General features: G+C 39.7%; 1 protein-coding gene across 2 annotated transcripts in view; it reads left to right on the forward strand.

Annotated features, from left to right (window-relative positions):
• The window catches only part of LOC108665308, a 32,670-nt gene extending 20,233 nt beyond the window's left edge, over window positions 1–12,437 (forward strand). The window contains exons 9-11 of one of the 2 annotated variants that reach the window (XM_047882447.1): window positions 9,634–9,810; window positions 10,634–11,281; window positions 11,312–12,437. In XM_047882447.1, coding sequence (XP_047738403.1) covers window positions 9,634–9,810; window positions 10,634–11,281; window positions 11,312–11,425 — 939 coding nt within the window. In that variant the 3' untranslated portion in view covers window positions 11,426–12,437. Of the gene's footprint in view, window positions 1–9,633; window positions 9,811–10,633 lie in introns of both variants that reach the window. The other variant, XM_047882446.1, reaches the window with a different exon arrangement.
• The last annotated feature ends 4,567 nt before the right edge of the window (window positions 12,438–17,004 follow it).

Genomic DNA, 17,004 nt, shown 5'->3' on the forward strand with positions numbered 1-17,004 from the left:
GATAAGTGGCAGCTGCGTTTTAACGCTGACAAATGTAAAGTAATCCACCTTGGCAAGAATAATGAACAGCAAGATTACAGTATGAGAAGACACGGTTGCAACGACAGAGTGATGATGTCGAAGTCGACTATGGAAAAAGATTTAGGAGTTAATGTCGACAATGAGTTGAAATTTTCTAAGCATATTGAAGGTCAATTTAATAAAGCCAATAAACGACTTGGACTGATCAGACGCTCATTCGAGTTCCTAAATGCAGAAGCGATGAAGCAGTTGTTTGTTGCTGTCGTGCGCCCGAACCTAGAGTTTAAAAACGTCGTGTGGTCACCAAAACTTGAAAAGGACAAAAACTTAATAGAGAGTGTTCAAAGACGTGCAACAAGGATAATTCCAGGCTTGAAGGGCAAGTCCTATGAAGAAAGATTGAAGATTATGAAGCTTCCAAGCCTCAGTTATCGACGTCTGCGTGGGGACCTCATTGAAGAAGTATACACGTATACTCATGGTTTATACAAGGTCCCCGAAGGATTACTAGAATTTGAAACAAGAACCAACACCAGGGGCCACGGCTATAAACTACAAAAACTGCGCTGCAACTTCTCCACGCGACAAAATTTCTTCTCGCTTCGAATCACCGACATGTGGAACAGCCTCCCCAATGACATCGTTGGCGCTCCAAGTATGATCGCGTTCAAGAACAGACTAGCTTTGGAAAAATATATGTTAAGATTTGAAATGCCTAGCACCATATCGAACCCGGTGGAAGTCTAGTAGCTACTTGAAACTATCGTCAGTCATGAAAAGTTCCGGTCAAATGAAACGATATTAGATCTTCTGTGAAGAAGGCACCAAAAGTAAAAAAATGGGCGACAGGCCACATCAGGCCTACACTTCAGCGCCGAGATCAATATGTTATGTTATGACCACCTCACACTAGCCGCCAACTGTCCATACCGCAAGCAAAACATGCAAAATAAACAACAAGCAGAGCAAGAAAATATTGAACATAAACACAACCAAACGTACCTCGACATAGCCAAACAAGCAATTAACCAAACAAACATTCCACAAAAGCCTGACACTGACAGACAAGACGCTACTTAAGGCTTGTAGTCAAAATGCAGCAAAGCCTGAGAGCGAGGTTTTCGCGACCATCGTGTAAAATCGTTGATCTGCCCAAAGCTCGGCCAGTCGCTACCCTCGAGCTTGTACTCTTTGTAATATGATATCCTAGCCAGACCCTTCTTCGCGGCAACTTGTCGCTTTCAGGTGGCCGAGGAATGGCCTCATGGAACTAATTGTACTAATTGTACTAGGCCGACCACTGGCCACGTATTATTCTTCGCCCCTCATTGAGTTCGCCTTTACCATGCCGCCCGTCGTGAACTGACAGTTCAGTAATTTACGACGTCTCTTTCCACTCATACCTTCCACAACGACTGCATTTGAGCAGCTAGTATGCGGGATTTTCCCTCTGCGTATCGGCAGACTCGATCATAACTATTTTTCAGTAGAAAATATCTACAACATGGAGGCTGATCAAGGAATGCCGAGTATACCATTCAATGGGGAATAAAAATTACAACCCGTTTACATCTCGAAAAAGTAAAAAAGTCGCAGACATGATGAACAATAATATTCAAATTTTCTTGAAATTTACTCTCATTAAAACTTTTAATACAAAGTTTACATATCTTTTGTTACTGGTCGACGCTCATAAATAAATAGCTGGGTAAGTATGGAAAAATCCATATCGCCATCTCATTTGCGAGTGGAGTAAAGTCTATCCTAATGAGTGAAGAAACGCATAGGAAAGAGCCGAGCCTGTTCGAAGCCTCTCGGTTCTCAATCAACCCCTCAAACTGACCGCAATTATTCTCGACGCCCATATATCGCCCACCTCTCCCGTCAGGAGGGGTTCGGTTACATACTAGCCAAATCATTGAAGACCAACTACGACATTGACGCTACTTTTCCTGACAGAGACTCCGCCAAAATATTCAACTACTTTATAACCAACCAGAAACATGGAATCCCGACTTGAACCGAAGTCCGGATCCAGAAACTGACTCCAACCTTCAAATGGAATTTATTGTAGGTCCACCTCATGAGACGGTCCTCCCTCTACCTTTCTCAAAAGCCAAAAGACGACGACAACCGAAAAAAAGACCCTCACCACTGAAATCCATGACCCATAACGAATACAGTGATCATAGAAAATGGAAAAATACCGACGAACAGTACAAAGAACCATGCATCACAGGACCCGGACGCAACGAACCGATCCCAATCAAACTATTTAGGAGCTCAAGAGACACAGTATATAAATTCCAACAGACTCACCTAACCTTGTTTCGTTTGCAGACGAACTAAGAAAGAAAAACTACGGACTGAAGCTCTCGGTGAAGGACGCTGCCTCATCGAAAGTACTTGACTACCTGAAACGTGACAGACTGAAGATACAAACAACCATTAAAAAATATCCTTCCTCACGACACATTCGCCAACATGGACAAACACTAGACAACAACCACCGAAAAGACAACACACTCCACATTCAAGCACCCATCACAATGACCCCTCGCCTTCACTAAAAATAATACAACGCAACGTCCGTCACTGGCCCAACAGCAGAGTCACTCTTGCAAACATTAACAACCACATAGACCAAACATAATACTTATTAATGATCACGCCATCACAGACACTAACATTCCACTAAAAATATTCAATTACAATGTCCATAGCTGCAACACAGATAACACAATTCACTCCGGTGCTGCCACAGCAGTAAAACGCCATATCCCATACAAACTACGCGAAAACTTCCATACCGACATGCTCTCAATCACAATAGATACCCAACAAGAACTCATCACGATAGCAACTACATATCTCCCACTCTGCATAGACTATATCAACTAAATTGATTTCCACGCACTTTTGAATAGGCCCCATCCCGTTTACCTTCTAGCAGACATAAACGCAAGACACACAACATTAGGAGACAGCTCCTCCAACCAAATGGGAAGACAATTACAGTCACTAATATCCCAACGCAAATGTACTGACATAGGACCCCACTTTCCAACACTCATCACCCACAAAAGCATAACATAATGTAAGAGAGTCCTACACAACAATAAAGCATTCCACAACGTACACATAAAGCCCGCCCCCATTTCCCCATCAGACCACATTCTTATAATAGTCACCATATCTGCAAATCCCATTCAAATACCCATCCGTCCTCGTAGATCCTTCCATGGAGCAAACTGGACACGATACAAATAAACATTATCACAACACATTGTACCCACACATCCTGATCCTACACTGAAAGAAATAGACATGTACGTATATAACTGGGCAAAACACATAGAGAACGCCACTGATACCTCAATCCCTAACATAACACACCACTTCATTCCCGGCATCAAACCCACCCACGAAACATTACTCATTCAAATTCAACGCCAAGCCACTCACCAATACATTCACACCCACGGTCCATCGCTAAGCGCTCAACAGACAACTCATCACCCTACGTCATCAACTACACACAGCATACAGACACCTCAAACACAGACATGGCAGGACCTCATTAACACATTAGAAACACAAACAAATCCCAAAAAGTTCTGGTCATCCCTAACACGCATGATAGGCTCCAATACCAAATAAGCTGTTCCATACCTCAAACACAACAACATACAACATGACACACCCGAACAAAAAGAACCCATCTTCCGCAATCACTGGCAGGACATATTCACTCATGATGACACAGACAATGAAGACTTTGACATAGAACTCATCCACACCGTGCAAGACCAAGTCAGCAACAACATACACCTAATTCACCCAAATAATCACAACGACCTTTCCCGATCCCACCCTGCAGACTTCCCACCTATCACCATAAGAGAATTAAAATGCACGTTAAAAACATTCAAACAGAAAGCACCAGGTCCCACAGGCATCACAACCCTCCAACTCAAACACCTACCCAAAAACATGCTCCACTATCTACTACACATATTCAATCATGCCATTTCCGCTGGTTATTTCGCTAAAATGCGCTAAAATACACTATCATGATCTTCCTCCCCAAACCCAGCACTTACAACACCAAGTACAAAATTACAGACCCATCTCACTACTAGACATCCACGGGAAGCTTCTAGACAAAATAATCAAGAATAGATTATACTTACTGATCGGGATAATGAGCACACAATAGATTGATAGTGAATTTATTCGTTTAGCTCACGTGACCTGCTCGATGTGATGATCCAGGAGGAATTGGTAGGCCAGGCCAGAGGTGCAGGTCGACGTGCCACCGTGGTTGCGTAGCGAGTCTTCGTGGAGACGTTGTTCACTCGTGGATGCGGAGATAGCGCCGTAAGCTCGCTTTAGTGTCACTAATTGCACGTGGGTAATATTCACTGAATGTACGTGAGGAAAATTCACCAAATGCACGTGAGAAGAATTCACTAAAAGCACGTGAGGAGAATTAACTATATGCATGTGAGGAGAATTCACAAGATGCACGTGAGGAGAATTCACTAGATGCACGTGAGGAGAATTCACTAGATGCACGTGAGGAGAATTCGGTATGCAGTGGCGTGCAGGGCGGCAAGATGCTGGCTGAGAAGCCGACAGAGATGGGAGCTTGCACGAGTTTGCACGTTGCAGGGACCAGATGTGAGCCGATGTTGGGGACACTGCGAAATATGGCAACGTTAATACACAATTTACAACACATTCCACAAGTGAGCTATATGTCACGTGAGCTACGTTATAATGAATATTTGATTACTAAAAACTTGCAATGTCTATGACGTGACTTTATTCTTACGCTTAACACAGTAAATAAGAGCTATTCTAAGGGCAGAGTTTCTAAGTTAGAGAGCATACGCGAAATTTTGTCTGTTCGATGTCAGGAGGCACTTTTACGACTGAGCTGCTCCGAACTATACTCGTGATGATTTATAATTATTTAATGTTATTTAATATGCATATGATTTTAATGTACATTGTAATTATTAATATGAACATAAACTTAGTTAAGTTAGTTCTAGGTAGCGGGATATGATATACATAATTTTAGTTTTATGTAGCGAGATCCGCTACAACAATACAACACAAAGACACGCCTCTGACATAGTGGTCCGCGATGTTTCCAAAGCCTTTGACAAGGTTCGGCACACCGAACTCCAATACAAGATTATTCAACTTAACCTCCACCCGTCCATCATCAAAACACTGTTAGACTACCACTACCTCAGACTGCACAGAACAGCATCCATAAGAATAGGTAGTCACGTAGGTCCCCCGCTACAACTTCATACAGGTGTACCTCAAGGGGCTTGTCTCTCCTTCGTACTATACAGCTCCTACACCCACGACCTCTCACCACCACTACCAGCTAAGTTCCATAGCCTTAGCAGATGACACAACACAAATAACTACAGGACATTGCCCACACAACCACGATGCAAAACAAACATTAAACGCCGTACAACAGATGGCTCATAAGGAAAAACACAAATAAGTTTAAAATCATACCCATCATTGGAAGAAATAGACATCTTCATTGACAACACCCACTATCCATACACGAGAAAAGGAACAGTTTTAGGTTTACCCTTCACTACACACGGCTTCGGCGCAAAAATAGCGAAAAGAAAAGCAATGGCCCTCACCAATCTACACAAAATACACTGATTTTACCACCTGCCACCAAATATAATTTTACCACCTGCCACCATCCCTCATTTACCCCTCCCCCCCCCGATACCGTTACACACCCAATCAAAATCATCCATATCCTAAATGCAGACAGTACAAAACAAAGCCCTCTGATTTATCCCAAACACACACTGGTCCAACTTCATATCATCCCAAACACTACACGAACAATGCGACATGCCTAAAATAAATGCAGTCCTCCAGCAAGCACGCAAAACTTGTTCCGTAATCAAAACATATGATCCCAAACCCTTCAATTAACTCACGTTCCCCCCGGACGCCATAGCAAGACAGCACCGGTTATTAAGAAGGTCCTATTACACGCGCTAGGTCCCCCACCTCCACCCCTGTACCGTTAACTACACAGCGACCATCCCACACCCGGACGGCAGTTGCTTCCATCGCGTCTGGGTGAGGCTGATCCCATAAAAACCCACCTCATCCAATACACAACCACGCTAACGGACTGACGCAACTCACAGAGAGTGGCCCACACTAAAGACGAGACCGACGAGCTACCGAAAATCCAGCAATACCTTACAAAATCTACCCTCTGAGTCTTGAGCGACTCACAATCCTCAGTATCATCATCACCGTCGTTATCACCGTCATCGTCATCATATCATCCCATAGATGATATGATGAGCACGAGCACACATCATTTTTATTTTTGTTTAACAGTGCTCAAAGTGTAAGTAATGTGAATAAAGAACCCCCACCTTCTCATCACCTACCCGCTTAAAACATCCAAAGCCCTGACGGGTTCCTCCACTAACTCCCAGCCCACAAAGCCCTAACGTGTTCCCCCTCCCTCCCAACCCCAAATAGACCCCATTCATCTACAACACCCAAAATCATGCGCAGTGCGTCTTTTCCATCTCCTACTGACCTTCCCATTTCACTATCTTCTTTCAGATCACCCCTACACAATCCTCTTGTTCTCATCCACGCTTTCCTAGTAGCACCGCAACAAAAAGCTCACTAGGGTTAAGTACTTCACTTTGCAGGAACAATGGAAAGCTAATATACAGCATGAGAAGGAGAAGATATGATTGCAACAAGAGAGGTTTGATTGAAAAGTCGACAGTAGGGAAAAGATCTGGGAGTTTATGTCGACAAGGATCCGAAATTTTCTAAGCATATTGAAACGCAAGGAAACAAATCTAATAAACTGCTTGGGTTGATCAGGCGCTCCTTCAAGTTTTTTGATGCAGAAGCGATGACGCGGTTGTTTATTGCTGTCGTGAGCCCAAACCTAGAGTTTGGAAACGCCGTGCGGTCACCGAGACTTGAAAAGGACAAAAATTTAATGGAGTATTTAAAGACGTGCAACAAGGATAATTCCAGGCTTAAAAGGCAAGTCTTATGAAGAAAGATTGAAGATTATGAAGCTTCCCAGTCTCCGTTATCGTCGGCTGCGTGGTGACCTCATTGAAGTATACAAGTACATATACTCATGGTTTGTACAAGGTCCCAGAAGGATTACTATAATAATAAATAATAGCGGTTTCAGCGTTTAGTAGGCCGCAGGCCTTTCGCCGATTCTTAACATCGCAGAACATTCACAGCATTTTGCGGTCTCGAACTCGCAACTCACTGCTACAATTCTGCTCTGCTTAACCGCCCGGCCTCCTCGCCGATTCTGACCAGAAACTGGCGCACAGAGCTGGGATCGAACCCGCACCTCTCTGCTCCAATTTTGGTACTCTTAACTGTAACCACTGGGCCACCCTGCCCGGACTGAACCAGATTCAGATTACTAGAATCTGAAACAAGAACCAGCACTAGAGGCTACGTCTATAAGCTAAAAAAATGCTGTTCAACTCATCCAAGCGACAACACTTCATCTTGCTTCGAGTCACCGGCATGTGGAACAGCCTCCCGCGATGATATTGTTAACTCTCCGAGTAAAACACGTTCAAGAATGAACTAGACAAGGCTATGCAGAAGCATATGTTCAGTCTTCAGTTCCCTAGTACCCAACGGAACAAATAAAAGTCCAGTAACTACTTCAAACCACTGTCAGTTGAAGAGTTCTGGTCAAAAGGCTAGTTTTAGATCTGTGAACCGTTACGAAAAGTACAAAAATCGACGACAGGCCTAACCAGTCTTATTGGTCAACGCCAGGCTAATTGATAAATTTTACCTTTATATTGGAATTATTTTAAAATATTTCATTTTGCATTTCAAAAGAATATGAGTTCTGTAATATTTGAGCAGTTCTTACAATTTTACAATATATGAATTCGTACTTGAAATATTTCAAGATGTTATTTTACAATATACGTATCTCTTGCAATTTTTTATTCATATGGTGCATAAAATGCAAACTTCTATTGCTTCTGTGATAATCCAAAGCAAGAACCTTTTGTAATTACGACTCGGGATTATATCATCAACCCTAACATTGAATAATAAAAAGCTAAAAATTTAAGAGGTTAGGATGTGTGAACTATAAAGTACTAATAAAATTAATTAGATCGGTACTCACTGCAGTGAGTGACAGAGAGCGCATTTTCTCGTCCGTCCATGAAATCACAGACGGACATGACGAGCACAATAGCGCCTTTTTTCCATAAATGATACAAATGTGCTAAAAATTGATGAAAAATAGCAATAACAGATATGTGCAGGCTCATGTTATAGTTCATGCTTACATTATGTAATTTTAACTTTACAGTTCGATGAATTCCTGCTTATTTGAAGACCTGGGAGCCTTTCTTAATAATAATTTTCTTAGTGTTTTCCCTAATTTGGTATTTGAAACTTTTGATAGTATTTGAAAATGCAAATGCTTACAAGGGATATTTTATTATGATAGTACAACGTTTGTACAGTATAATATTCACTATCAAGTAAATGGAAAGTTTTGCAACACCTATAATTGAAATTTTAAGATGAAATAAGTACAAATAATGAGTACTGTGGATCCAATTCGAGAATCAAAATTTTAAATTACTCGGAAAATAATTTCACGTCCTGACGAAGCCTATGGTTGGCAGCATGATAGTTGGTGACTCGCTCTTGTTAATGAGGGCCTCAACCATCGCGCATTGCAGCGTCGGGGCATCGCATGACGATGCTGGTGCAAGATTCCTGTGCCGCGCGAGGGAGGGTCTCGTTGTAAGGTTTATAAGACCACGATGAGGGATGCTCCGTTGCCCACAACGAGATCATCACCTGCCCGGTCATGCGGTGCCCCGGTTAAGACATACCTAAATTCAACCATTAACTTCTTATCAAAACTTCATTCGTGATCTTTACAAATATATGTACCTGTTCAGATCTTAATCCTATAATTTATTTTCATATCTGATCTTGGAAACCTGGTCTTATTTTTTACAACACTTCCCTTTAACTTCACTTCTTGTCTGTTTGTTTGTTTGTCTGTCTGCTACAAATTTTATAATCAATATTTAACACGCTTCTACCTGTCCAATTGATCCAAAATTTGGCACACTTGCGTAAAGTTGAAGACAATGCATGAATCAATTAACAGAATATATAATTTTAAAATTAAAAAATAAATTTTTGGTAATTTGAAAAATTGAAAAAATAATTTTTTCTTCTACAAATCTTATAATCGATATTCAACACACTTCTACCTGTCCAATCAATCTGAAATTTTGCACACTTGTGCAAAGTTGAAGACAAGGCATGAATCAATTGACATAATAAATAATTTTTAATTTTTTTCATATATTAATATTAAAAATAAATTAAAAATTAATTTTCATTAATATATGGAAATAAAATTAGAAATTCATTGTAGATGTGTAACATAGGAGACACTGTATTCTTTGGAAGTGTGGTCTTTAAAAAGTAATTTTTAAACGCATATTATTTTTCTTGACAATGTTTTATAAATATATGTTTCAACAGGTCTCTAGTGTGGCATTTCCGAAGTGTTTTTCCTCGCTCTTTTCTTTGCGTCATTGTGGCACCACAAGCGCATCAACTGAGGACGTTCACGGAGTCGGGCGTCTGCTGCGTCTTGTGGCGCTGGGGCTCCTCTTGCTGGCGCTGAGTCCATGTGACTTTTTCCTGGGCTGCCGACAGGTTTGTGATATTGTCTATTATAATTAACGATTTATCGAATGATCAGATTATGGTGATGTCTGGCACTGGTACGAAAGAGCTTCGAGGTCACGTTGCATACTGAATAAGTTTTTCGTTGATGAGCGAAACAATGTGACACGAGAGAGAATAAAAACGGATAAAAACAAATATGCTCAGAATTCAAGACGAAAAATGTCCGTCTTTAAGCGTCGACGACACACCTGCAACGGAGGACGCTAGACAGGCGTGTAGACCAGTTTAAACATAGAATATAAGGGTAGTTCAAATTTATAATAATAAATCTTGACTATATCGCAGTGCTTATTCTGTCAGTAATGGCTTTATAACATTTTTGATATTTGCAGCAATGCAGCATACAATAACCGCTGGGAGATAATTGTTCAATAGTTATATTAAAGAATGAACCAATTCTTGACGCACGAAATGTAATTTCGTTCCTCCTGTAAAATGTAGATATACGAATCAATTCCCCAATGTTCTCCTACATGAGCTGTATTGACCAGATGGTCTCTAAATCAATTTAATGTATAAAATTAGGATCGGACATTAACCATATTAAACGAAAAAAAAAATTAGTTCACATTTCAGTTCACCAGCAATTGTATCTGCATAACAGAAGATCAGTGCCTTGGAGGGGAGTTTGTGTTTCTTCACTGCACGAGGATCCCAGTTATACATGAGAGAGATATTCAATTTTACAATTAATTTTTACAGCTTCGATAAAAACCAAACACTTTTAAGAGAGACTCAGTACACTCGACTTAAGACTTGACTTAAATTAAAATTATACATGACTTTTCAGACCATCGTGTGGCAGCTGGAAGTGCTGGCAGTGCTGCTGGTGTGTGTTCACGTTGTGGCAACTCTGAACAAGATTCCTCGGTTCTCGGGACTTATACCCATTGATACCATGCCATTATTTCGCTTCATGCTGCTTCTTCTGCCCCTTTTCCTCTTTTTGCTCGCATTTGCCGTGTCTTTTCATTTTATCTTTTTGGATAACACGACTTTGGGTTATATACCTTACTCTTATGTAAAGACCATCACGCTGATGCTCGGCGAATTCGATTACGATGATACTTTTGCTTACAATAACACCAAAGGATCGTCGTACCCACACCTGTCAAACATGTTGTTAGTTGTCTTCATTCTCTGCATCATAGGAATCGTACTGAATTGTGTATCTGGAGGCGTCACAAAGAAGATCGATGAACTAAGGAAAAAGGAGCAAGTAAATCGAGCGATAGCGCTACTTCGCACCCACCTGCTTATCGATGAATGCGTGCCGACATTGCGCAGAAAATATGCTTGTTCACTTAAAATTTACGAGATGAACTGGCGATCGTCTTATGATAGTTCAGAAATGTTCCTTGAGCAGGAAAGGGAAGCTTCAGCACAGGGTCTCCAGCTGACGAAGATAGCTCATCAACTGACGAAAATGGAGGCGAAGATAGTTCAACTGACGAAAATGGAGGCGAAGATAGTTCAAGTGACGAAATTGGAGGAAGACATTAAGGAAATCAAGTACTCTGTATTGACATCCGAACGGCAACAAAAGCAAACGTCTGAAAATGAACTCCAACTGACGGAGTAGGGAAAAAGATGAAAGAGTTGAAGAATGTATCCAACTTCTCCTATATCATTCATCGGCAAAACACATTTTGACAGGAGACATGCTCAGCTGAAAATGTACCAGGAAATTATTAGCGATTTATACTCGTATTTCTACATATTTTAAAAGGTGGTTGTCCTCAGATTTGCAATGTTTATCGACGTTGCTTAGGCGTGAATGCAAGGCCAGTTGATCATGATTCACGCGTTTTTACGGTCATAGGTTGACGCCGCTAGTTTCATCGGCTAATAAGCGTGTACAAGTGGCCAGAATGTTAGGCCAATTGAGAAATTTATCTGTAGTTTAGGAGCTAAACTTCAACTCCTAAAAGCTCTGACATAACTTTGTTTTTTTTTTGTAGAAGATTGTAATCAAAAAGTATTTTGGAATTGATTCATGTATACATTTCTTATACATTTAATCGAAATCATGATTGAAATAAATAATTAATATGGTATTGATTTTCGGTCTATAATATGACATTTTAGAATTTAGAAGGTAATACACACTATATTTATAACCTAATATGATTAATGTTATACAAAAAATGGCAAGGCGAATACAAGATTTATGGGATTTTTGTCGAGTCTAAAAGTCATGCTGGAGGCCCCAATCGATATTAATTATCAAGCAGGGAAAGACCAATGTTTTCAATAAATATCTTATAATGACTAAGTGAGAAAACGATGTTTTCAGTGTTCAAGGGTCTTGATTTGTAATAAACCTCATCGATTTAAACATAATCAATGAAAAATAAAAGCTAATCAAACAGCACAAAGTTGGTCCAACGTGCACGCCCTTTTGATTGATTTTAGCAGCCCGTGGGAAAGATTTCTATGTTTTTTCTTCTATTTCGATGTTGATTCTGGGTTCATGATCATGGTACCTACTGCAAGGACTGTGTAATGGTATTACGTTGTATAGACTCCAATCATAAAGAGTATTTATACATCGAAAATTTTTAAAGTGAAAATTATTAGTAATTTTGTCATATTTAAATATTTCGGTTATTTATTCATAGCCAATTTTTTTTATTCAGAATTATGAGGTTCATATTTTGAAGAATGTGAAATTAGGAGTTTTTATGGTGTTCTGCACCTATATGACGACATTATAGTTATGAAAAAGCAGAGAGCATCGAGCGCGACGACGGCGCCGGAATAGAGACGAAGGAGGTAACTTACATTCACGTGAATTCCCACCAATTCCCGTGTCACGTTCTCCTGAATCTTTGTTTCGTCATTAAAGGCTTGTGGATGGATCATAACGATATGCCGGTGAAACGATAAACCTTGAGAATTTGCTGTGCCACGAAAGCTAAATGAAGACTCCTGTAAAGACCTCAATTGAGAATACACTTTTGGTATTACTACAGGGATTGTTGGACATACTTGGCCGCAGTGCTAGTTCCGTTGAACCCCCATGCATCATCCGCAATGGTTCCGGTTCATCATCAGGAGTGGGATATTTACTTACGAGTTTGTTCGTGAAAGAAAACCGCCTTTGCACCTTTGTGTCATTATATTATTTAGTGATTAACGAATGAGCCACCCAGGCAACGTCAAAGTGACCGCTGTACGTTAAATTGAGCATTTAATGCAATATCTGTATTATAAAAATTCAAAATATTTAAAACAATTACTGTATATTGCTGTACATGATTAGTACATGTGATTATTGAAAGTAATTATACTCTCTTGCAATAAATGTTTATTCCTGCTTTTTCTCACAACACCCTTTTGGTATCAACGTATTTTATTCATGACTACGACTTGATAACTGGCACATTCAGCCGTGCCTTCTGCAGAGCTAGATATTCAGATTTTCCAGCCCGCGCAATGTACACTAGACTTTCTATTGTGGCCAGTACATGCTAGTGGCCCCCCTGCACTACAACTGTGGACAAATGTCTGAGCTGCTGCGACCAAAGGCCGACAAATGTTTCCATGTAAAAATTTTTTACAAATAATTCATTATAAAATGCTTTACGTTTATATTTCGGTAAAACCTCATCCCTGTACTAGCCAGCTCGAAGACGAGAGACTCGTCCTTAAAAATAACATTTTGAATTCTCTTACTTCCCCAGGCAAAAGAGATTTAACTCTAGAAAACTTAGGCACTAAGTAAGCCCGGTAAATATCGCCTGTATAGGCATGACGGCATGGCTTCCAGTTGATTGCCAATGAGCTAAAATTTCTTTTATATTGTCCTTCGTGATTTTGCATAAATAACATTTTTATCTAGTTTGCATATGACCTTTTCTCTCGGTTTGACTGAAATATTTGATACGGGTGGCACCTTTGTAGTGTGCCAAACTGCACACTGCAGCTAGATCAGCTGAGACTGCAGCTAGATCAGCTGAGACTGCAGTTAGATCAGCTGAGACTGTAGCTAGATCAGCTGAGACTGTAGCTAGATCAGCTGAGACTGCAGTTATAGATCAGCTGAGATACCATGCACAAGATCGGACCGCGTGGAGGATGCTAGCCATACAGAATCACCTTAGTCGGATACGTCTGATTGGATGTCATCATCATTAAACGCTTCATATTCTATTTGTACTATTTGTACTTGATGCTGAATATTATAGAATATAGCATATACTCTTTCCTCACTAGTTCCATAATATTAAAGACATAATAACAGTTTGGAGACAATTTGAATTAGGATTACAAGTCACGTTTAGTTAAACTCTTGTCTCTTCTCATGAAGAGGAAACCGGGGTGGCTCTACCTTAATTCCCCCAAACCCCAGAGATGATAACTCCATTAAAGCTTGATCAGCGTCTCGCAGGCGAGCGCGCGTCTCAGCATCCCGGTGAATTCAAAGTAATAACCAAGCTAAAGGTCTGATAGTAATTAAGCATCTACAGGATACGTTGTGGTCAGGTAGTAAACATCTTAAAGTAAAAGATAGGTTCAGCAAGGAGTAACCAGTGGTAGCTGAAGAAAAATGATTAAAAATTTCATATATTTCAATGTATAGTTTTAATTTGGGGGATATTATATGGCTAGAGTATGAACACATTAAAAAAAACGAACTACACTTTTATTTTATTGGAAGACGTTATAGGTTCATAGACCAAACCCGTTCGTTGGCCGTTTGTGCACCCATGCAGTGCTCTGACCGCATCGACCACGAACTCCCTCTGCCGCAATGCCGGTCGTGGGTGACTTTATTTTGAACGATAATTAAATAATTTTTTTTCATGTTACCTGAATGATGTTACTGTCGCCTTCATAATCGTCATATGTCCAGTTGCTTCTCGTGTTATCTCATTGCCGGTGTGGGCGGAGTGTTGATGTTGGCCGTACGTAAGTATCGCAAAATTGTGACCGTTACCTGCTGATGCTGTTTAGCAGAAGTCCAAGTTTAATAAATGACTCGAAGTTTTTTGGCCCTTCGCTGGCCCATGACTGCAGCTGTCACCCGCGCCTAGAGTACTGCTGATTCTCACTTTAGGGATCCACAAGGTCCTCGATCAAGGATCTCAGTCCTGCCAATTTCGGTTCCTTACACTTGTACTGTATGTCCGTCCTATCGAGACGCCGCTTAACACATTTGGAATGTCTTTTGTGACTAGTCAATATGTACCTTAGTTGTAATTAGCAAGAAACAACTAATTTCATTTAATTTTATTTTTCTAAAACACTAAACTAATAATCCATCCGAACTACTTCGAAATGGTTATCTTTTTCTTCGTTAGTTTAAATTCCTATATTCACTTCAGCCTTGTCAGCCAGTGTATGGGGGAAGATCTTGAATGGGTCATATTGATATTATATTCATACAATTTGTAGCATTTCCTTATATAATGGTCTTGACACTGATACATCATCGAGAGCATATTATTCCATAACAACTGTTATAGAATGTACCTCCGTATATACTCAAATATTCTCTACATTTTCGAGTTCGGTTTACTAATGTCAGACGTTGCTAGGAATTTGAACAGATCAGCACCCCTAAAATTTATGGTGGAAAGGTTGTTGCAGGAACTGTTGCCTATACGGTCAGTCTTTAAGACAAATTGACTGTTGTTTTTTAATCTATTTTTGCACAAGCTTCTTATTTCAGCATAATCAGCTTATCTCATCAAATGTATATTATTTGCGTCGTTAACAAGAGGCTTCAAATTTTTTCAAGATGAACTGGTCTCGAAGTATAGCCGAGCTGCGTAAATACTCTAAAGCCAATTTCAATTTATATGATAAGTTATGTATGGATTACTTAGGTTTGCGTGGCAGAAATTTCGTAACAAAATATTTACAAAAGGATTGACCTATTCTGAACGTACTACACCTCAAGTTGGAGTGAGTACGCATTTGTTTCATGTTAGCTATAAATAATGTGCATTTTTATATTTCATGGACTAATTGCAAATATTCAACTTGGAACCGCTACAATTATACCGAGAACACATGATATATCCAAGGCAATTTGATACTTAAGAATTACTATCAGCAAGTGAAACCTGAAATTATTAGGAAGCTATTATACTTCGGAATAAAATGAGCTGCGATTTTGTTTATGAACTAAAGCTTTTTGAATGTGTAAGACATCCAGGTCTAAATTTTTTACAAAACGCAATTTAGACACGAATTCCTGCCCCAAAAATTGAATTCATCCCTACCAGATATACTGGTTAACTCATTTTAGAAATGAAACAAACTGCGAGGCTCACAAGAGATGTGCGCAACGGTTATCTTGAGTGTTGTTCAAGTGTCATTGTTATTTGGCCGCTCAGAATTTAAGCCCTTAAACCCTGGCTCAAGTTATCACGCCAGTAAATCATCTCTTAACGCTTCGTTAGATGAATCATCCTTGCGATAAATTTGTCCTCACATAGCAGAGATATATAGAACTGATTGCGATAATCTTGTGCGATATGACCTGTGTTCGTGTAGACCAAATAATCCGTGTAGACCAAGTAATCCGTGTAGACCAAATAACGCTAAAAGTATTGTTTTTTTTTTTTTTGTATTCAGCATGTTGAACTATTCAGTAGAGATAATTGAAAACCACGTAAGACAAAGTTCTAGAATGCAGATTCCATATCCAAGTACTATAAAGAAGTCACAATTGCAGAAAAACAGTTCTAATTTTACAGCAGTTTTTGTGTGAATATATGTTTGAAATGATTTAAGAGGAGCGTCTTGGTAAAAAAAACTTTTTTATTTACGGACGGATCACTTCGAAATTTGACAGACGTATGTAAAACGGAATTTTAAGACTTTTTTGTTCATGTAAATTTTTCGAAAAAAATGAAAGAAAACATGAAATTCTTAGAAAACGGCCAAAAAAGGGGGTACTGGTACTGTAGAAATCTCCGCGGGCCTAGGATTTTCAAGCTACAACATCGAGACACATATCATTCGATACGTAAAGACCATATCTACAAATTGATGCAGGCGTTTTTTGAAATTCCGATTTTTGTGGGTGTGGGAGCATTTTTCGTAAATTTTTCGATGTTACCCCTTTTTGCAAAATAAAATTCAAACTATATCGAAATTAGAAAAACTCCTGCAATAATTTGTAGATCTTCTCTTTGGGAATCGAAT

Source organism: Hyalella azteca, unplaced genomic scaffold, assembly GCF_000764305.2.
Source record: "Hyalella azteca isolate HAZT.00-mixed unplaced genomic scaffold, Hazt_2.0.2 contig10482, whole genome shotgun sequence".
Lineage (NCBI taxonomy): Eukaryota > Metazoa > Arthropoda > Malacostraca > Amphipoda > Hyalellidae > Hyalella > Hyalella azteca.